General features: G+C 45.9%; 1 protein-coding gene and 1 long non-coding RNA gene across 11 annotated transcripts in view; both read left to right on the top strand.

The window, feature by feature from the left end:
• Positions 1-23,242, top strand: part of LOC127607655 (uncharacterized) — a 97,127-nt gene that overhangs the window by 4,074 nt on the left and 69,811 nt on the right. The gene's annotated exons all lie outside the window — the stretch shown is intronic.
• The window catches only part of foxp1b (forkhead box P1b), a 124,502-nt gene that overhangs the window by 32,392 nt on the left and 68,868 nt on the right, over positions 1-23,242 (top strand). For 4 of the 10 annotated variants that reach the window (XM_052076077.1, XM_052076078.1, XM_052076076.1 and 1 more), the window contains exons 2-3: positions 5,143-5,207; positions 21,591-21,762. In XM_052076077.1, the coding sequence (XP_051932037.1) occupies positions 21,601-21,762 (162 nt within the window). In that variant the 5' untranslated portion in view covers positions 5,143-5,207; positions 21,591-21,600. Of the gene's footprint in view, positions 1-5,142; positions 5,208-16,887; positions 17,052-17,832; positions 18,394-21,590; positions 21,763-23,242 lie in introns of those variants that run through there. The other 6 variants (XM_052076075.1, XM_052076074.1, XM_052076082.1 and 3 more) reach the window with 5 other exon arrangements.

The following is a 23,242-nucleotide window of genomic DNA, read 5'->3' as shown; positions in this document are numbered from 1 at the left end:
TCGGGCAGTAGGCGGGGGACACCCTGAATCGGTTGCCAGCCAATCGCAGGGCACACAGAAACAAACAACCATTCGCACTCACACTCACACCTAGGGACAATTTTTAGAGTGTTCAATCAGCCTGCCACGCATGTTTTTGGAAGGTGGGAGGAAACCGGAGCACCCGGAGAAAACCCACGTAAGCTCCGGGGAGAACATGCAAACTCCACACAGGGAGGCCGGAGCTGGAATCGAACCCGGTACCTCTGCACTGTGAAGCCGACGTGCTAACCACTGGACTACCGGGCCGCCTCTTGAAATATTGATGATGAATTTTTTTTCAAAATTTACATAACCGTTACTACATCAAAAAACAGCGGCCCGGTGCCAACATAACTGTAGCCCATCCATCCCAAGACCGTTCACAAGCTGAAAATAGAGGTCCATTTTCCTACCCGAAATATGTGCACAACCCAAAACGGTTCCTAAGTCGCAGTTCCAATGCATACTGAAAATAATTGATTTAAAATAATCGATTATTTTCACGACATTTACATTATTGTCATAATTCCGGTGATGCGATTGATAGATATCTCTCTCTCTCTCTATCCATCTCATCATTTGATCTATTGATTTTTTTTCCACAGGAGAGCGAATGGCTTCAAATATTTTGGAAAATGGATGAGAGTGAAAATATTTTCAAATGAACACGGACATGAGCAGAGCAGAGGCGAATAGTTTCCCCCTGGTGATCCTCCAGGCTCCTTTGTTTCCTTGGTGTGTCTCCAGCTCATTAATGTTCTAAGCATGTGAGAAAAGCAGACTGTACTCCGTAACACACAGATTGGTGACGTCGCAGGCCTGACACACACACACACACACCCACACACACACACACACACACACACACACACAAGAATTTCTCCGCCATTTGAAGTCCTCTGGCTCTTTTAGGAAGTGATGGCCACTGAGCTGCCCTGATTAAAATGACAATAGTCTAATTAACTCGACCTCGGTGTCAGTGCACTAAAATGGCTGACGGCCTGTCAGTTCCTGTTTGCAAACCTTTTGTCTCCTCATTGTCCAAATTCCCCCCACCCCAAAGGAAAAAAAAAATGCCCCAACCTTCCTTGATGGGATTTGCCTAATGGCAATTATTTCTCAAAAGCTAATTAAATCTAGACATTTGTTTCAGATGATTTTTTTTCTTTGTAAAAGTCCTCCTCACGTGTTATCATTTGAAGGTGTTCGGTAACTGTAAAAAAAAGAAAATAACTGTAAATACCCCCCCCCCCACCCCACTCCAAAGATTACAAATCAAGCATCAAAAGGCAAACGACAACATGACCTTTTACTCCCCGCTTCTGAAATTAACCGTGCTTGCACCTCCGTAAATTCTTCGATTATTAGACGAATTGAAATGAAAACGAACGATTTTTTTTTTTCTTCTGTTGATGAGCAAGGCCCGAAAGGAGATCATTCTTCACTTTTGACTGAAGCCAGTGCAGTCCAAACCTTTCTTTTCTATTGCAAAGGAAGCGTCTATTTTGTCCAAATATCTGCAGGCATGGAACTGTCATTTTCAATTGAGAGCGAGCGGCAAAATGAGATGGCTAAAAATGGCTGCCTTTTGCCGCTGAACTCATTTTCCACAAACGCAACGTGAACCGGAATGTCGTGTTTGGAGGAGTGGGGCTGCATCGAACATATTCTTGTCAAGGTCATTTGGAGGTTGACTTTGCGTGACATTTTTTTTGCCGTGACCACACACAACAAATTGGGGTGTTAGCCATGCCGTTGTCTGGCGCACAAGTGGTGGCCATATAATGGCGCATATATTAAACGGCACTTGTGGAAATTCACATCTGGCGTGTGTCTGTGTGCGGGGGGCGGGGGGGGGGGGGGGTGCGTGCGTGTGCAACAACCCCCGCCACCCCTCCCCCAACGACACTCTCGCATTTCATCGTCTGTTCAGCAGTGCCGTGGCGCTTCCGCGCAAGTTGGCTGCATCTGGGTGCATCTGTTGTTATTATTTTTCCATTGATAATTAGCTTCAACAATGGAATGCACGCCCCCCCACCCCTCCCCAAGCTCGTCTTTGAAACCAAATAGCTTGTTTGTTTGCCCGAGCTCTCACTTGTACTCTCCCTGACCCCTGCGACGTGTCACTCGCGTTCTCCTCGCCGAATGTCCCTCCAGCCGTAGCGCCTTCGACGTCCCTGCGGCGCGTTTAAGAGGTCCGGATCAGCAAAACAAACACATTGGCGCTCCAGAAAGATTTTGAAAGGTGCTGTGTTCTGGGCTCATACTTCCGTGCTGCAATTGTAACACTTGGAAAAAAACCCCACCAATGTATACAAGGTGTTGTACATTGATTAAAAAATAATAATAAATCACACGGGCGGCCCGGTAGTCCAGTGGTTAGCACGTCGACTTCACAGTGCAGAGGTACCGGGTTCGATTCCAGCTCCGGCCTCCCTGTGTGGAGTTTGCATGTTCTCCCCGGGCCTGCGTGGGTTTTCTCCGGGTGCTCCGGTTTCCTCCCACATTCCAAAAATATGCGTGGCAGGCTGATTGAACACTCTAAATTGTCCCTAGGTGTGTGAGTGTGAGTGCGAATGGTTGTTCGTCTCTGTGTGCCCTGCGATTGGCTGGCAACCGATTCAGGGTGTCCCCCGCCTACTGCCCGGAGACAGCTGGGATAGGCTCCAGCACCCTCCGCGACCCTAGTGAGGATCAAGCGGTTAGGAAGATGAATGAATGAATGAATAAATCACACAACAAACAATAAATGAAAAACAAAGACGGTAGAAAGGACAAAAAACATCAAAACTAAAAACCGAGTTTCAAGCTGAGTCAAAATAATAAAAATGAGTTTTAAGACGCGCTCGCCCAACGCGTTCATTCCAAAGAGAGGGGCCGGTAACAGAAAAGGTTCGATGGCCTCTGGGCCTCCTCCTCGTCCCCGGTAGCTTTTAGTAGTTTCTGGTCCGCAGACCTGTGGCTCTGTAGGAGCTCCGAGAGGTAAGGCGGGGCCAGGCCATTTCAAGATTGGAAAACAACGAATAGAATCTTCAAAAGAACCCTAAAATTAAGCCTGTGAAGGGATGCCAAAGTTAAAGAGTTGTGCGCTCCCTCTTGCGAGTAGCAGTCAAGCAGTCAGCAGCATTCTGGACCAACTGGAGAGGCTTGATGGAGGATTGGCTGACTCCAAAGTAAAAGTGGCTTCTTGAGAAAGAAGCGCCTTGACTTTTATTTTAAAAACAATTGACGTCTGCGCGTACACAAACTTCAAAACGTGAACATCACGCTGCCCGCGACCACCAGCGTCGCCGTCTTCTCCGCCCGTCTCAGTTGTCGTCTTTAGATTTCTCCGCCCGTTTTCTTGTCCATACGCGGAATGGTGAGGTGGGACATGGGCGGCCCCGCCCCGGCTCCTGCAGTGAAGTGGCCGTAAAAGGGGCGATTGATTTTTGCATGAATTAATATGATGGTGATGTGTGGAGTTCATTAACGAGCCCCCGCCGACAGAATCAAGAGTGCTTAGAGAAATTAATGGAATATCTTACTTTGTGTAAATATTCATGAGCTCTCATCTTTTTTTTTTTTTTTTTTTTAATCTCCTCAGTGTGAAAAGTGATGAGAGCCTGTCCATTAGAGGACCTGAATCCCCCATTGTTGGGATTGGCTACATTTCGACGGGATGGGTGTGTGTGTGTGGGGGGGGGGGTATCACCTGACGATAAAGCCATTGATTACAAATCCGGGATGGGAGAGCGCCTTACAAAAGTCCCCTCGACGGGGTTTACACACGGCGCCAAATAACCAAATGCTTTTTTTTTTTATGCCCGCACCCGTTCCGTTTCACATTTCGAATGCGCCGTATTAACAACATCTTAATATCCTTCCCTTGATTGATACGAGCCATTTATTTGTCTAACAGAGCATTCAGCCAACCCACCTGCAGGATAATTATCTCAACAATAATTTGTTCCATTGCCTAAGTTTCGACGTGTGACTTTCCCCGACGCGGGCTCTCCACTTGTTTATCCTCAGCCTTGCGTTGCCTTGCTCCCCTACCGCTCCAAATGGTCACATCGCAGCCTGTTACCGTTTGAAACCGAGGCAATTATCTTTTGTTTTATTAGCTTCTTGCGATTTTGTCGTTCACGTCGCGCCGAGAACACGCGCGGGCCGTGCCGGTCGGGAATGCGGTTGTTTGCTCGTTTGTTTGAAGCAAAAATGCCAATTTGCTTTCACGGAAGTGACGGAAGACTTTGCTCAATTTCTATTGCAAATGATGTAAATGCCTCGAGCTCGCGGGGGGGGGGGCTCTTTAAGGTGATGGGAATTAATGGCGTCGAGCCGTTTGAAGCTTGAAATGAATTTCATTTGTCACCACTTGCCATTGATTTACGATCCAACGGATGATGTGTTAATTGAGGGATAATTCTTCACAATTATCGCGCGTTTGACTTGAAACGAGGCTGCTTTTGCGATTCGTCACGCTGTCTGTTTGCCGTTCTGCCCTGCAACCCGTTTGGGGGGGGGGCGCGCTCCGTCATCGGTGCTCGTCGGTGTGCTGTTGCTCCAGCATCTATTTTAGATAAATGCCATTTCGCGGTGACAATTTTGACTGCCAAATTTTTGACCAGATGGGAAGGGCATTGGTTCGTGAGCTCCCCCCCCCCCCTCTCCTCACACCCTCCTCCATATTTGGTTACGCTTTAATGCTTTTATTCAAATGCACCCCATATCTTAGCCCGCAGCGACTCGAACGTTTTCCATAAAAATGCGATTTTTGTTTCCTTTGTTGTTCCCCCCCCCCCCCCCCCCCCTCAGTTGGGAAAGTCTTGTGCAAACACATCAGTCCTGTCAAATGCCGTCGCACACTGTCACACCGCTTTTCACCACGAGGGCAAGGTTACCATTCATCAGAAATTATGATATCTTGTGTGTCAACTTACCGACACGGTTTTTAAATGTGTCAGCGTCAACGTATGCCGTTGGGTTGAAATGCAAGAATTTGTATAAGGTGACGTTTAAATGTGCAGGGGGGTGAGCATGATCACCTCGAAAACGCTTCTATAAAATAGGAGAAAAAGGAAAAGAAGCAACAAACAATTACAGGAAGTCTTACTTTATTTTTTTCCTTCTTTTTAGTGGAGGGTGCATTCGGCCATCGCTCCAAGAGAAGATTGCTTTGAATAAGAGACCTCGTCAATAAGGTAAGACTGCGTGTGTGTGTGTGTGTGTGTGTGTGTGTGTGTACATCTATCTATCTTATCTACTTATTCATATATTGATATCGATATATACATACACACTTAATTGAATTGTGTTTGTTGTTTTTTTTTCTTCTTTCTACCTACATTCTTGCTGCTGGAGGCTGTAAATTTCCCCAGTGTGGGACAAATAAAGGATATCTTATCTTATCTTATCTTATATTTTGAAATGTGGGAGGAAATCCACACGGGCGCGGGGAGAGCATGCAAACTCCTCACAGGAAGGGTAGAGCTGGAATCGAACCCCGCACCTCCGCACTGTGCGGCGGACATGCTAACCAGTTGACCACCGTGCCCCTTGTGTACAAAAAAAAAAAAAATGTTTTTTTTAATACATATACTGTATATATATATATATATATATATATATACACATATGTGTGTGTAAACAGAGACTCTATATCCAATCTAAAGAAAACATTGCAAGTGAATTCCAAAGCAAATAGTTTTGCTTTAATTGGGATGTCATATTGTATGGCGTGCCCCCCCTCAACCCCCCCCCCCCCCCCCCCCGCCCCCTTAACGTTTGAAAAGGCTTGGCGGCTTGACCGTATTTTGCTTACCAAATTCACATGTGGGAAAATAAACAACATGAGTTCAAGCCATTCAAAGATTGCGGGGGCCACACTTCGGCCCTCCGTTTTAATTGACTTTGTTGCGTTTAGTGCCCGCTTTGAAATGTCATTTCTTGATATCAGCATCCAAGTGAAATTGTATTAGCGGTCGGGCTGGCTAAGCTTCTCGTTCAGCGGCATTTACAGCCGTCTGTTTTTCAATGCATTTATAAGAGTTTGATTGGGCAAAGCTCTCTCATCGTTTCTGCCTAAGGTTGGAACATAATAAACAACTGTAGCAAAAGTGCCTCGCGGGGGCGATTCTGGCAAGGAAGTGAAACGCTTCTGTCACTTGCAGTGTTTGTTGCTGCACTTTAAGTACCTCCATCTATTCTCTCGGCGTGGCTGCCATTGTGTAAAACCCGAACAGGCGGAGCCAACGCGTGGCACTTTAGAAGCTGAAATGACCATCTCGCAAATATCAAGCAGGCTCAGGCAAAAAAAATGAAAAACTTGTAACGGAAGGATGAAAGGGGGGGGGCACTTTTTCCCAAAAAGTGGAGCGAGGTGACCATTTTTCAGAAATCAGCTCACATCGGAGGAAACCATTTTTGGCTCTAAAATTTTAATTTTCTTTAGTCAGAAAATTGAAGATAAATTGTATTATTCTTTTAATCATGGTTCTTTTTTTTTTTTTTTTTAACCTTAGAAAACAAGTCCAACAAAAAAAAATCCAACAATACACCCCAACTAACCTCGCGGGCCATGACATATGTCCTGTTATTTTTTTTAAACATATTTATTTTTGTTTGGGTCGGGGTGTCAAGTCGCTTGCTGCCGAAAAATGCATGGCGGGTCGCGAATGGCCCCCGGGGCCGTCGTTAGGACTTGGAGTCCAAAAAAGAAAGAGTAATGCCTGCTCATGAGTGATTTCTCCCTTTGTTTCATTGTGCCTGTGAAATACTCAACGTACAGGAAGCAGCTGACCACACAGCCCAAACAAGCCGTTTTGTCATTTCTTCTGCTCTTAGCGGTTGAAAAATAAAACGACGACAGCACAATCTTTTAATCGAAGAAACGCTTGTTTCGAGCCGATCTGCTCTGCAATTTGTAACAACTGGGACTGTTTTTTCTGCAGCTGAATGCACGACGTCCCCTCGCGTTGCGCTTCGCACTCGGTTGCTACGGTGAACCGCGCGTGATGTGCAATCGCAGCAACAAGTTGAAGTTCAGGTGACGGACTCGCTTAATTCATAGCGCCCGTCGAGGAGGAGCTTGAGCGGCCACAATTTGATGTTACACTCCCTTTGGAGTTCATGTGTTTTGGATTTCTGCAGCTTTTTTTTCGGGGGGTGGGGGGGTGGTGGTTGTGGTTTGTAATGTTTGCTTCCAATTTGTTGCTGTGATTGCAGCATTTCATGTTTTGTTTTGTTTTTTTTGGTTTGCATCATTCCTGTGTTTGTTTTTGTCTGGTCTTGTTTGAATCATATTATTATTTTTGGGGGGATTTTTTTGTTTTTGAGGCAAACGCGCTGCAAACAGCCTAACATTGCTAAATCCTTGCCGTGACATAAAAGATCCAAATACATGTCGTGCATTGAAACTGGGACTTCACATAGAAATATAAAATAATCCAGAGAACAAATGGTCACTTAGAGCCATCCTGAATTTATTGGTGCCATCAAATTATCGACTGGCTGACAGTGCATTATACAGCCTACATTACGAACGTTATGACAGAGAGTCGTGATGATGTTTTACACCAGAGGTTTCCAAGAGCATTAACTCTTTCATTCCACAAGACGTACTTGTATGTCTTTTTAAAATTAGGCCCCGCCTACTACTAAGTCTTTTTTTTTTTTGCGTCATAGAGAGAAAGGAGGGTCTGATGCAATCTGTGAATGAGAATAAGCCGGTTGCATTATAAATCACGTAAAAAAAATAAAATAAAAAAAGGGACCAGTCGGTGGCAGTGGTGCCTCACGTGCTTGAAACGCACGTTTTTACAAAAAAGCTCTTTTTCTCCGTTTTTTGACCAGGAATCGCCATTTTCATGACACTAAGCCATTTTGTAATGCCTCGCAAGATCAGTCAAAATCCGGTCAAATGCTGGGATTAACGGGGGTTGCTCCAGTGAAAATGGCCTGGATCGAATGAGTTCAACAAGCAAAAAGGCGCAGTGTCCGCTAAACCCGGGTCATCGAAAGCAACCAAAAAAAAAACAAAACAAATAAATCAAAAGCATCAAAAAAACAGCAGCTACGCGATCGTCTGCTGTTGTTGTTTTGGCTGTGCTGTCCTTGGCTCACACTTAACCCTCAACCGCATGTATTTATTACTTTTTTTAAAATTTTGTTCAGACAGTTGTGAAATGTTTCAAAAGTTTTGCTGTTTTGACCTTAAAATAAACAACAACAACACATTTTCGGGCAAAAAAGAAACTGATGTTGCATAAACAAACAAACAAAAACATCTTTTTTTTTTTTTTTGCATTCTCAGTTGCACATGGTACTTTGCCAACCCCACCGTCTCGTCACCCCCCCTCGCTTCACTTGCTGCTATGTCTTGCAAGATGGAAGGAATGAATTGCATTTTTGGTGCATAGATGTCATCTTGCGAAACATTTCCTTTTGGGAAGGAAAATGCATTTGGTGAGGATCAATTTATTTTTCTATCAGTATCAAAAGAAAAACATTTACAATCTTGGTCTCACTCCTTGTGTACTGGTGGAGGGGTGGGGGGGTGGGGGATAATATCAAGCGGCCACCTGCAGCTGAACGGGTCCGTGTGCCATAGATTTCATCAGCGGAACGTCGCTACTGTTGGTTGCCTTTGCGACTAAGTGATGAAAAAAACACGAATGACGACACGAATAGTGGCCTTAATAATCGCGACCTTAAGGTCAACAGTAAAAGCAACCGGACAAGGTTCAATACTTTTTTTTGTTTTGCTTTTAGATTTTGACTGTTTGAGTCCTGCCATTACTGCCGGTCGTTATTTCGAACAAAAACAATTTGCAAAGCTTCGGTGAGTGCGTGTTTTAATGAGACCAAAGTCGGTTTCATATATTAATTAATATATATATATATATATATATATATATATATATATATATATATATATATATATATATATATATATATATATATATATATATATATATATATATATATATATATATATATATATTATATCAAGTGAGGTTCGGACTAAGATTAAGATCAGACAAGAGAAAAAGTTTACTTTTGCTTTTATCTCGAGGTGGAGATGTGTCATTCATTTGAAGTTAATGCCCAAAATCATCCCATTTATTATTATTATTATTATTTTTTTAAGCAATTCAATGCAGGATCTATTTTGCATGCGCCAAACAGGGAAATATATTTGCAAAACAGTCTCGGCGGCCGGCTAGAAAACCACAGGGCCAACACTGCAACGAAAACTGGAATGACAAACCGGCATTAGCCGAAACATTTCCATCCTTTGACAAGAATGTTATTGTTTACCTTCGCGTATGTGTCCTAATATGCCCCCCCCCCCCTCTCCCCTCCCTGACAACGCTGGCCGCCGCCGAGGCGAGAGGCCCTCGAGGGGAGACACTTTCAGCTGCCACTTTGACAATGAAAAACAAATGTCACCGCTTGGCAAAAGAGGCCGACTTTGCTCGTCTTACAGTACTTTGGCTTTCCTTTGTGTTTGTCTGACTGCGGCCCCCCCCCCCCCCTCACCCCGTGGAACCGCTCTCGCTCTCCCCTGTCCGTGGCCTGGTGTTAGCTAGGTGGAGATTGACTGATGGCTCTCTTGTTTGCTGTGTTATTTAGTAGAAAGCGGGGGGAGCATGAGGGGGCCGGGGGAGGGTGTGGGGGTGGGGGGTGGGGGCAATGTTCTCCCGAAGAAGCTGTTACTTTCGTCAAGGCACAACACATCTTAGCTGCAAGTCATACATCCCCGGCGAAGGCTGTTTCTCTTCATCACGGGAGTGCTTCCAGGGTCGAAATGAAGCTTCGCGTTCCAAAAGAAATGCGACGCGAGTCTGTTGTTGTTGTCGTTTCTTGCTTCAGATACACACAGCCGCTATTGGTTCATCTCCGAAACACCGTTTGGGGTTTCAATTGCGTTTGAAACGTTGGTTTCTGGTCAAAGTGTCAAAGGTAAGCGCCGCTAAAATATGACCGATCAGGTCCCGTTGCTGTCCGTGGAGGACAGCAACGGACATTCCTGGCTTTTGGGCAAAGAGGTCAGCGACCTTTATCCGGCAGAAGGAAATCGGGATTTATCAGATGCATGGTCTTTCTTTTCCCCAGCTGGTGGAGGTGGATGGCAACGTCACTTCAATCCTAAAATCCTCACGCTTATGATATTTGCCCAGCATTATCTGTGCCTGCGGACGAATGGGAGCGCGGGGCACACGTGGAATGTAGAAGGTCATGCAAGCGTGATTTACTCGGTGCCACGCCAGGGAGAATCCCTGGGAAAATACTTGGTCCGGGATCAAACGGACACCGTGCAATTTGTTCATAACGCCGACCTTTAAGATTCATGAATTTTACTTCTCACCCCTTTAAATCATGCACCGATCGGACACTTGAGACATCCATGAGGAGGGATTTTTTGTCGTCAGCCTGGTATCTATCAATCAATGGATCGATAGCTAGCTAGATAGCTAGCTAGCTAGATAGATAGATAGATAGATAGATAGATAGATAATTTATTTCTTCATCCCTAAAGCCCACTGTTAGCCGTCGTGGCGCATTTGAACTTGAGCCGCTTTTAATTAGAAGTGAGATATTAGCATTTGGTTCTGCTTTATGTGGGGTGAGGGGGATTGGGCAGCGACAGCGCCTTCATTAGCCAGCTTCTCTGTGTAACGAGTGCCGTCATTAGCTGATGGAGGGGATTTGCTCCGGCTTTACCTTGAAAGGCACATCTTTTAAATACTTGCAAGGAATAAGGCATTTTAATGGATTTCTTAATGAACAGAATCAAGGTGCTGCATCTTGAAAATGTGAGTGCATTTCTGATCATTTGGATTTGGCCGCTGTCTTTTCAGTTGAGTTTTTGTCCCCTTTTATCCAAGACGGCGGCAGGCGGCGGGGAATGAGACACTGGCAATTAGTCACAAAACTCAACCATAGTTAAAAAGTGATTTTTATTTTAGTTGCATTTCTGTGTGATTTTCAAGGAAGGAAGTGGTATTAAAGCCATGCGGTGCTTGAATTGAAACACTCCACATTTCCGGAGCAAAGAAGCCTCGCAGGATAAACGTGACGGCACAAATGTCGACACCAAAGCGCATGTGGACTCTCAGTGGTGATGAGAGCTGAGGTGTTTTTTTTGGGGGGGGGGTGCCCCTCATGATATGGAAGTCACTCTAAGCCTTTGACGCTGCCTCCATTCTCGAAATCATGCATGAAGTGATTTGTATTTTATTGATGAGTTTTTGAAGTGGCAAGTGTGGGAAATTGGATCTTTGATCTCCCGGAGTTTGGGAAATATATTCCGAGTGTGTTGAGCTCTCCAGGTAAAATACCCCCATCCAGACAGACTCTCTCACAATCACATAGACTGAGACGGAGCTGTCATTTGGGAGGAATATTAACCCCCCCAACCCCCTCCCCCCCCCCCCACACACACACACACACTCCAATCTCTTTTTTTTTCCTCTTTCACAACACATCCAGCTATTTGTTTTGGATGTTTTCACTGACTGTACATGGTCATTACCGCTGTTCATTACCATAACCGGGTATTTGTTTTCGACTTCAACCAATCACTTTGATATGCTAATTACAATGTAATTTAATTTGAGCCCTGTAATGATGATGCTGTTATTATGGACATAAATGATGCAGTTAAACTGAGTGTAATCTCATTTGCATACTGTACATGCCAGTAAATTAAGCCCTTTCCTGTGTTGCTTCAGCTTTAATTTTCCACTCCTTTTCACACGGCATCCCTCAGCCCCGCCGTGCCTAATAGCAGACTAGCTTGTTTGATGTCGACAGCTGCTTACCGCACTAAATCTAGTCACAATCTGAAGTCCATAAAGCCTCCTAAGTGCTCTTTTAAGCAGTTCCTATTAATAAGCTAGCAAGCTATTCATATTTTGCGCTGGCAGAAACACGCGCTTGGTCAACAACGCCGTCTTTGCCATCTTGTCCAGAAAATCAGCAGGTTCGATTAATGTACACTGTGTGAAGTACTTTTTATTGATGTAGCGGCCACAGGAGGGAAGCCAGTAGCGATTTTTCAACCATCATCTATGGTACTTAGGACTGGAAGCGACACACCAAAAAGCACGCTTCAGCGCCGACCTTCATTTCAACATTGCGCCTCAGTTAAAATTTGGGATAGAACACAAAAAAACAAGCAAAAAATAACATGGCTTGCCTATTGTGTAAAAAGGTACAGTGTGAAAAAGTGGGGGTCGTCTTATATTCGGGGACTATACATTATACTCATTCACGACGCTAGATGGCGCCAGATATCATTGAAGCGAATGCTGAACTTGACTCCCCAGGCCAACGTGAACCCCTATCATGAAGAATAAAAATAAAAATAGCGGTAGCACGAAGAAGAAAAATAAACAATAGCAATATGAAGGATAAGAGAAGAAAATAATAAAAGAGATAACAGAAAATGGAGAATCGTAGCGACAATCTGGAGAAAAGTGGGTCGACGATCGGCCAGGTTAACCGGCAGCTGAGGAGAAGTTATGATGTAATTTACATTTCAAAAACCAGAAGAACTTTAGTTATACAGATATTAAGATTTGAATGAGGCAAAATAACATGCGTTTTCTCTGAAAAATATTGTTAGAATCATTTGTTTCACATGTATTGTAATTATTTTCTGTACAAAAATGAATTTGGTGTTTAAAAAGTCTTTTTTCAAACTTGAGTCTTGAAAAGGAGTGGGTCGTCTTACATTCAGGGCCGTTTTATATTCGGGACATTTTCACTGTATTGTCCTTCCGGATGTTCTCAGAGAAGGTCTTAAGGAGGGAGGAAGGTTTATGGACCAGACCGGTATCACAGTCACCCTTCGCTTGGAAACCTCCAGCCTTTTCATATCATCAAGAATAGTATTTTTTGCCGGACAATCTTCTGTTGGTCTCTAATTGGCCACATAAATCTCGTCAGTTGAGGGTGAGAAATGTTTCAGTGTCACACGGCGTAATCTTCACCCTTATTTACCAATTCATTAAGATTCATTGATGCAGGCTCGCTGAGAGGAAATGACAACATAAATCAGGCCCCCAACATAATGACCCTAATCAGTTGGGAATTGCAGAAAATGTCATGATGAACTATGTCCTTGTGTTAGTGCCACTGTATATTGTCGCTTGGCTGCTTTATGAGTGGGACGCATCCTCCTGACAAGGGCTGCATTTAGAAGAAAATATCATACCGTGTAGGAAAGAAGAGAAAAAGTTGTTCAATAACTGACACGTTAAAAGGCAGAAATCCATGTCGGATAGTTTGATAGTTTGTCCTTCACCCTACGCCTGCCGTGATTGTCTTCCATTTACCCTCTTTGTCCATTCTCGGGCAAGTTGTGGCTTTTGAAATAATAACACGCTTCATCGGCTTAAAATGAGTCTGGTGGATTGTTGAAGATGATTTGTGATTTCCGACGTCATAAACCGCTCCCGCACCAATGAAGTGATCACAATTAGACGCCTAATTGAAAGTTTAATGTGTTTCAATTGTTTGACCACTCTGACAGATAGTCGGTCAATGTTGGGAGGTGGTTCCCGAACCAGTTTTGAGCCTTAAAGTTGATGTCCGAGTCATCATTAGCGTTCAAATACGGCATTCGTTTGTCTTTATTGTTCTTAGTCTTATTGTTGTCGTCGGTTTCAGGCAGTTAGTCACGTGTTCCGTGGTCACGGGACGACGTGGCTAGTAGATTAGCTTGGGAGTTTGCCATGCCGGAAAGCTAGCTGTCACGCGCTTGTTCTACGGCTTGTGATGGGCCGAGACAAGATTTGGACTCCAGCAACCAATTGCGCTCAAATATGTTCATGTCATTGCATTATCCGCCATGTAAAAAAACTAGCTTGAAGCCCAATCGCACAAAGACGCGGGGCAATTCCACGACTACAACTGGTTAGCGAGCGCGGTGGCTAAACATCAGCTAGTATTGACCAGTCATGACCTCCAAGGCGGAGAATGAACTACAATTGCGACGAGCGTCTTTAACACGAGAGAATGGAGGGCGAGTTGTAATGAACAGGAGATGAACTGCTGAGCCAAGCTTCGGCCAAGCTCGACAACTTCCGAATCAAACACATCTGGCTCCTTAGTGTGATCTTTGGAGGTGTGCTCGTGCGCTGCTGATCCTCCCCCCCCCAAAAAAAAAAAGATTAGGTTACTCATCGTCAGCTCACACAGAGGACATTTGTCCCAAAAGACAACAGTTCTAATAATATTATCCCTACTTTAGACGGGAACACAATATTAATTAGACAAGTTCGTTAAGGCTAACCTTGGTTTTCCAAAGAAAATGTATTTGACATATTTCATCTCCACAATTTTGCATTCCCACACCCTTGGGAAGACTCCTTACATGTTAAGATGATTAGAACTATGACACACATTAAGTACTGTTAAAACAATAAGTAGCTATCCAGATCCCAAAGGACGGTGACGGATTGGGGGGGGGATGTTTTTTTTTTTTTCTTCTCTTTGCTAATGTTACTTCGCAGGTCTAATTGGTTGAATCAGCTTGAGGGAAGAGGTCTGCGTCTGCCTGCACATTGACCTTTTGGTCAGAAAGCAGATCCCCCCCATTTCAGCATGTCCGTCCTCCGGTTGTCATGTTGGCGGGGCACGGGGGCCGCACGCCAGCAAGACTCTCAAAGTCAAACGAAGGAGAATTGCTGAGAAAACGTGTGGGGAACATCTCCTCAAAGAGCCTGAAATTCCCAGACTTAGCATTCCATTCATGTACAAACCAGATCTAAACTCATTAGACGTTCCCTATTTACTTACTCTCCATGCGCCCTCGTTGTCCTAAAAATATCATGGCCTGCCTTACTTTTGCGACATTCTGTCATCGTGTGGGCGCGGTGGGCCTTGATGGCGAGTTGTTGTCTGTGCGGAGACAATAAGGAGCAAATGTATTTGCTCCTTAGTTTCTTATCTCGAGTCTGCGTTATGAAATCATGTGCATCATGCTTGTGCTTTCGAACGCTTGATATTCAGAAAATGTTTTTTTTTTAGTTTTTTATTTTTAGCTTCTCTTTAGCTACACCTTTGTCTAATCAGCTTGACATTCATTCATTCATCTTCCGTACCGCTTGATCCTCACTAGGGTCGCGGGGGGTGCTGGAGCCCATCCCAGCCGTCTCCGGGCAGTATGCGGGGGACACCCTGAATCGGTTGCCAGCCAATCGCAGGGCACACAAAGACGAACAACCATCCACACTCACACTCACACCTAGGGACAATTCAGAGTGTTCAAACAGCCTGCCACGCATGTTTTTGGAATGTGGGAGGAAACCGGAGCACCCGGAGAAAACCCACGCAGGCCCGGGGAGAACATGCAAACTCCACACAGGGAGGCCCGAGCTGGAATCGAACCCGGTGCCTCTGCACTGTGAAGCCGACGTGCTAACCACTGGCCGCCTCAGCTTGACATATACCTGTTAAATATCAACGTTTTTATGATTTTTAAAAAAAAAAGAGAGAGAGGAAAAAAACATCATGAGTGGAACCTATAATCTGTAAATTTCATTTGAAATATAATCAAAGTCCCGCCTCTGCCCGCCGTCTGTGTCCCACTGAATCGAATCACGCCGGACGTTGCGCGGCTTTCCTGCCCTTACAATATACAGCATGCGCCTCGTGTCTTAGAACAATACTTACCAGTGGCCACATTTCATTTTGGTGAAATAACGAAAGCCCGTGGCCAAAATGCAGCGAGCATGACGGACCGCGTCAGGTGTAGGCTTTTCGTAATTTATTTATTTTTTTTGTCGCAATCTGACGGCGCAAAGCAATGCCTACTGTGAGCTTCCACAGCATCAAAGTGATTTCATTTTTCAAAAGTATCAGCTCGGAGTGGGGGGGGGAAAAAATCCAAGGCGTTAAATGTACCGTGAAACACATTGAAAAAAGTCATTATCAAGAGCAAGTGACATTCCCAAGAACTGGACGTCCCTCCAAAATTGATGAAAAGACGAGTAGAAAATTTGGTCTGCGAGGCTGCAGAAGGCCAATATCGAAGGAGTCCTGGCCTGTTAGAATGTTTTGCTACAATAACGATATCGGCAATGTGCAACGAGGACGCGCGAGGCCCAAATTTCACTTGTGTCTGTTTTTAATCGGTGCGTTACCTCGCCAAAATCTCTGCACGGCGATATCTCCGTCTTCGTGATGTCAGTGTCGCGTGATTGTTGTCCCGCCGCGCGTCATGGTGTCGGCTCCGATATCTGTCTTGTGAGGCCAGCTGGCATTCTGAAAAAGCCCTCCATATGTGGGTGGGACCTGTCTTTAAAAACAAAACAAAACAAAGACAGGATTCATTTGGAAGTCGTTTTTATGCGTGTGAGCGTGTGTGTCGGCCACTCTCATTTGTTATTGTTTTGATTTGGGGGGGGGGGGGGGCACTTAAGAAGAACTTGTGAAGGGAAACCGAGTTTTTTTTTCCAAATAATCAGATGAATTGTGACTGCTCTCCTCACTTGATTTTTGCTTGGCGATTCTCCGTACGCGTGCGTCACGTTTTCGTCGTCGCTGCTAATTAGCGTAGCGCTAGCGCGGCTCATCCCACCGCCGACAAATGACTTTTGTTATTTTTTTTACATACTTGGCCCGGCAAGGAGAAATCAGATTCTGACGTTGAGTATTTTGGACTCCTTTTATTGTCTAGTATTTGACTTGATACACGTTGTGTCTCTACACCCCCCCCCCCCCTCCCAATCCTTGTTGTGATGTTGTAACGCAGTGGGTGACTCGGAATCAAACCCGATGGTCATTTGATGTACGGGATCTATTGTTGTTTCCTTGAACCCAGCGTAGTTACTGAATAATTAAAGGGAGTAAATGTTTAACACGTGTTTGCAAGTTCCCGCTGTTGTGTTGCGAGGAGCCACCGTTTACCGGGCCTGCGAGAAACACTCGCTTACCCGGCCGCGGCTTTGTCAACGATATGCCGCCACGGGAGAGAGCGCTTGGTTGACTGCACACCCCAGCGGCTGTTTCTCCATTAACGCCTTGCTGAGCAGGTGTGACACACACACACACACACACACACACACACACACACACACACACACACACACACACACACACACACACACACACACACACACACACACACACACCGGCGTGTCGAGGCTTCAGATGTCAGAAGAATCACTTTTTGTTGATCTTGACTTCTGCCTCGCTGTTGATTCTAGCTGGAGCTGCATCTGCATCAACAATGATTCCCTCAAGATGCCCCCCCCCCCCCCGGCCCCCCCGCATATCTGGACCTGTTTACACTCTGCCTTCCGCTAAAGCCTCGTAGGGTGTCAGCTGATCACTCCACCTGGTTAATATTAAATGACGCTTGCGAGGAGAGGTGTTTGTTCATAAACACAAAAACCCGTTTCTCCTGTTTACTGAGGCCCTAACAGCAATCACTTCTTCAACACACCACTTTTTTCTCGTCCTGGATTTCATTTTGGCCTATCGAGATGAGTTTGGGTGAAGTCGGTGTTCTTTTGTCGCCTGGAATGATTTTACTGAGGCCCTAACAGCAATCACTTCTTCAACACACCACTTTTTTCTCGTCCTGGATTTCATTTTGGCCTATCGAGATGAGTTTGGGTGAAGTCGGTGTTCTTTTGTCGCCTGGAATGATTTGCGCTGGAACGGCTGGCAAGCGTCGTCGTCTTTTGCAGCGACGTAAATCCGAGAAGGACTGCGACAATGATTGCTAATTGTCGGTCATTTCTCAACTCATCGCGGATTTCTTCGAGCATGTTTCCTCACCCTGTGAGTTGTTCCGCCATGTGTTTGGTGCAGGTCACAGGCGACTTTTCCCAAGAATCGGGAGCCAAAATACAGCAAAACATGGATCTTCTTTCAAAAATCCTTGAGAAAGATTCTGTTGTCGCACCTTTAGTACAGATTGTTGTGTTGTCTAGACGAGCAAGCAAGCTGAACCCAAAGAACTCGAAAAGCGACCGACTCCCCTTTGTCCCCTCCTTTTGTGTGTCCTTATCTCACTCAAGAATTGTGCTCTTGTTGTGTGCTTGTGTAAACAGGGATTGTGTGAGAACCGGCTGAATCGTAGCAGATGGCCGCTGGGGCTCGACTGTCGTGAGCTTTTTGGGAAAAAACACAAGATGGAGAAGGGTCAAAAGCGCAGCTGTGCAAGCCAAACCTACCTTGAGTGGACTCCGGTCGTGATCGAGATGTAGAATTCCGAGAGGCCGCGACCAGGATTAGATTTTGACGGGGAAAGAAAGGAGAGAGAAAAAAAATAAAACTTTGGGGGAGAGGAAGAAGCAGCGGCAAGGTGAATGAGAGCCGGACACTTTCTCTTCACCTTCAGCCTGTCGTCGCAGCTGGGAGACACAGGTGACATATTTGCTACATTACTCATTCTAAGGGAGGTTGCGGACATCCACAATATGAAATTTGAGGGGCCGGAGCGCCATTATGAGGATTGGACCTATCTGGCAAAAAAAACCCAACAACAAAAACCAAAAAAAACCCCAAAAAATTATTTCATACGAGTTTGCTTTTCAGACTTGAGAAAATCAAGATAAATATGGCAAAATGGGATTTGGAACTGACTGGCCGTGTGGCGCTCGATGGCGCTTATGAATGCGCGTTCTGGTCCTCGTCGTTATGCTTTATGAAAGGGTCTAGGGGTAATAATGCACATTCAAAATGACGTCACGACACCTGACGCCAGAGTATCGTTTCTATTGGCTGTGATATGGCTGTCCCGCGAGATAAGTGAAAAGTAAAGACGCGGGATAAAGAAACAGGCTGGGCCCTTATCGACGGCAAAGTTACCGGAGGTCCAGGAGGCGGCGGCGGCACTCTCTTTGCTTTTTTCTCACATCAGCATTGTTACAGCAGTGCCACTCTTATAAAAGCCTTTTTCCATGTTTTTTTTTTGTACCTGTGTTGCGTAAAATTAATGAGCGAGCAGTTGTGTTGGTCAATTCAAGTAAATGAAATGGGCATTCATTTGAGCAGTCCTTTCGTCAATTCTGGTTCCAAGAACGTGTGCGTTGCTACGTGTCCTTATAGCCTTTTATGGCGGGGCTCTAATTTTGCCGCCATTAAAAAAAAATGCCTGGTGGTCATTCACTCGATTACTGTGGGAGGTGCTACAGGAAGCATTTGTAAATATCCGTGCATCCATTTTTCCGCTTCATCCTCACAAGGGGGTTGAACTCGAGGTGCTAACCACTGGACCGCCGGGCCGCCATTTGTAAATGTGCAACGTTCTATTGTAATTCGGTCACCTTTTGCATCGTTAGTGTACTGGAGCACACAATAGATTTGCAGGAATTGACTCCCCACAAAAATATCTGCACCTGTCAACCCAAGTGTGGTTGGTTTAAAGGCATGGTGTCGTTCAGCTCAAAATTTGATATCTTTTGCTGTGCCTCAGAAGGAGGAAAAAAGTGCTCAGTGGCCTGTAGGTGGAGTTGTTCCTCGATGTGTCCCCATACCGCAGCGTTCCCTTTTTGCTCCCTGCCTTGTTTAGAAAATCCTATTATGGAGGGAGTCAATGCCAAACCGGAGGGGTTAGCTGGGTCAACATCTGTCTCGAGAGGGAGTTGTCTCAGTAGAGAGAACGGGGCCTGCAGGCCCGGCTCGGGCTATGTGTGTGTGTGTGTGTGTGTATGATGGAGAGAAAGAGAGACACACACACATCACTGAACCAGCACTGGCCACAGTGTCATGACTCTCTCGGTCGGCTCGGTCGGCCTTTGTAGTAGATCCTTAATTTATGTTGGGTTGTAAGTTCATTGCAGCTCTCTGAAGATACTTCCTGAAAAGAAAAAGAAAAAAAAACACCCCATGACCTAAATAGAAACGTGCTGTTTATTTTTCTTGAAATGACGTGACTCTAGAGATGACTATCTCACCGATGCTGTTCACATATTCCCTTTGACAAGTTGTCGACCTCAATTTCCCGTCTGTCAGCGTGAGTGTCGAGGTATGTCCGTATCTTGTTTGGACCCGCATCTCGAGAGAGAGCGAGAGAGAACGCGCTCTGTCCGAGCCGCCGAGTCGAGATTAACATACGGGAGGCCCTCCCGTGACACGCCTTAAATGTAACCTCATAAATCTGCGTTTAGTTCCATTTTCGCTGGCTTTCATGGGCCAGGCCTTGTGTTTTAAAGGCAATTATTCGGTTTCAAATAAATAATTCATCAGGCAAGTCAATTTGCTTCTGCCCGACTCGCTCGGCTTCATTAACCTGGAATTGGGAGGCTTGCCGAGTTGCGCCGGCGTGGCTCGCGACCAATGCCCAACGAGAGCCGTCAAGCGTTCTGCCCATGACAAAATAAATGAATCAATAAGTCAAAGGTAGTCCAGTGGTTAGCACATCGGCTTCACAGTGCAGAGGTACGGGGTTCGATTCCAGCTCCGGCCTCCCTGTGTGGAGTTTGCATGTTCTCCCCGGGCCTGCGTGGGTTTTCTCCGGGTGCTCCGATTTCCTCCCACATTCCAAAAACATGCGTGGCAGGCTGATTGAACACTCTAAAATTGTCCCTTGGTGTGAGTGTGGGTGCGAATGGTTGTTGGTTTCTGTGTGCCCTGCGATTGGCTGGCAACCGATTCAGGGTGTCCCCCGCCTACTGCCCGAAGACAGCTGGGATAGGCTCCAGCACCCCCCGCGACCCTAATGAGGATCAAGCGGCTCGGAAGATGAATGAATGAATGACTGAATAAGTCAAAGGTGTTGATGCAGACTGGTGTCACCAGAAACGGGGGTGCATCACCCACCGAATGGGGGCTTTTCACAGTTTCAGTCTCCAGTCATGGCCCCTTTCAACTGAAACGTTGGCAAACAGCTGCGGGCGGGCGTGTTCTCCCGTTCCCCATTTTGCACACGCAAGCAAATTTGTTGTCGGGTTCGAGTTGGAACGACAACATTTCCTCCCTCCCCGACGTCTCGTTGGAACGATTGAGATTCCACACTACGCGGCGGTGTTAATTGAAGAGCCCTGGAGAATCGCCCTGTTTTCGCTCAACCTTGCAATAGACATTTCTCATGGAGCTCTTTTGGCACGCCTCGCCGAGTCGCCCTGGTTCCCATTAAAAGGCCGTTGAGCGGCGGGTTCTTCTGGGAGCCGTGCGAGTAAATATATCCATTTCCATAGAACGTGTTTTGTTTTGGAGGGGCCAAGTGTTTTCTTGGGCTCCTCTGCATTAACTCAAGTCGGGCTGGGTTCCTCTCGGTTATGTTCTGCACCACCGGCCTCCCCCCTCCACCCTCCTCCGGAGCAACCGTATTTATACTTCTTGATGGAGAACACAAACAAAACCCCGGTTTGACTCCATACTTTCCATACCAGCGCAAGAAGAACAAACAAGATACAGGCGAGCAAAGGCACGGCAAGGAGATCTGCAATAAAAGTGAAATGGGGAAAGGAAGGATATGACAGATGTTTATATTTTGTCCCGGAGTTGTAACACAACCTGATTGCTGTGTTTTAACAGCTGTTTGACCTTGTCTCTCTCTCTCTCTCTCTCTCTCTCTCCCTCCCTCGCCCTCCCCCTTGTCCCTCTTTTCTCTCTGCAAGTTTTGAAGTCATGATGCAAGAATCTGGTGGAACGGCGACGACAAGTAACGGTGCGTTTCATCAAAACGGAAGCGCCGGCGCGGAGAAGGAAGCCAAAGAAGGAGAAGGCAAGAGCGCGACGCCCTCGGCCCAAGCGACCGCGGCCGATCTGACGCATCTCCAGCAGCGCCAGGTACAGCGGCCCGCCCCCCCCCCCCCCCCGCTCTTTTCACACCTTGCCTTCACTTTACGAAGCCATGTCATCAGCGGGCCCGCCCCCTCGCCGCCTCTTTTAAGTGCCAATTAATATTTCATTCATCTTCAAAGTACATCTGGTACATAAACACATTACTATTATTATTTATGTATATTGAGGCACTTTTTGAATATTTCAATAAGGGGAAGTGCTTCTCTAGGCTCTGTGTGATTGTGTTTGGTTGCAAATGTGTTTACCGTAGCATGCCGCCAAGTGAATTTGTAAAATATTCATGGAGGTGTTCGGACATATTTTAAGTGTGTAGGTGCAAGAGGATTTTGTTGACAGTCGGGTGGGGGTGGGGGGGGGGGATAAGAAAGTGACATTCATGGGAATGACAGCATTTTCTCCGGATCATTGTAAACAAACGTCGCACTCCAGGGAAATGCCACGCTCTCACGTGCTAACCGATGAGGTGCGGAGTGTGGCGCATCACGTCGCTTGTCACCGCAGCCCCCCCCCCCCAAAAACATTTTCTTCCCATCTCGCTTTAAAATGCGGCAAGACAGGCTCTTTCTGTTGGTGTCAGCGTTACGCGTGGCATGCGACATAGCGTTTCGGGAAACGGGAGTTGAAAAGATCAGTGTGTCTTCTGCCATCTTGGTCTCGCCGACAGGGCGGCCCGGGCTTGTTGTCAGGAGCTGTTTGGTGACGATGCGCAGGCTGCGTGCAGCTGACTCTTGTCACGGATCATCCGTCAACTTTTGCTCGGAGAGAGCAGCAACAATACCGGAGGAGAACAACCCAGCGATAATTCGGCCTTGCGATTCAATTAGCTTTCAGCGCAGTCAAACCGACGGCAAAGTGAAGGCGTTTTTTCCCATTCTGCTTCTCCGAGGCACTTAACTCTTAGACCTGCTTAGGTTTAAGCTTTCTTTTGGGGGGGGGGGGGGGGGGGGATTCCAGATAATGCTCGCTTGACTCGTACAGACTTTAGGTTCACTCGGAGTCTTCAGCTGAAGGCCTTGACGGTGTAGCTGAGATTTTCATATTGTCTCCTTATGAGTTGAAATAGGTTAAAGATTTTTTTTTTTAATCGGACAATGTTTTATTTATTTTTTTATTTATTTATTTATTTATTTATTTGTGAAGAGGAAAAACCCCCCGCCTGACAGTTTGGGCTGTCGCCTCAGCCTGCATCGGAGCCGTCCGTCAAGACTTCCCGGTGACGTGTTTTAAAAACAGCTGAGCGGGTGGGGAAACCTTGAAAATATGTCTCCCCGCTCCAATCCCCCCCGCAGTCATTGAAGTGGGAGCATGGAAGCCCCGTCGGCCCTGTTGATGGTGCCATCGCCACACCTCCTTATTTCAATTGCTTCTTTTATCCGTCTTTCTGATGTGATTACCCCCCCCCCAAAAAAAAAGATCTTTAACCTAATTTTACCATAAGTCGACAACATGAACGTCCTTGTGCTTG

Source organism: Hippocampus zosterae, chromosome 9 (assembly GCF_025434085.1).
Source record: "Hippocampus zosterae strain Florida chromosome 9, ASM2543408v3, whole genome shotgun sequence".
NCBI classification, from domain to species: Eukaryota; Metazoa; Chordata; class Actinopteri; order Syngnathiformes; family Syngnathidae; genus Hippocampus; species Hippocampus zosterae.
Note: the sequence above shows the minus strand (reverse complement) of the source record. Positions and strands in the feature narration are given on the sequence as shown.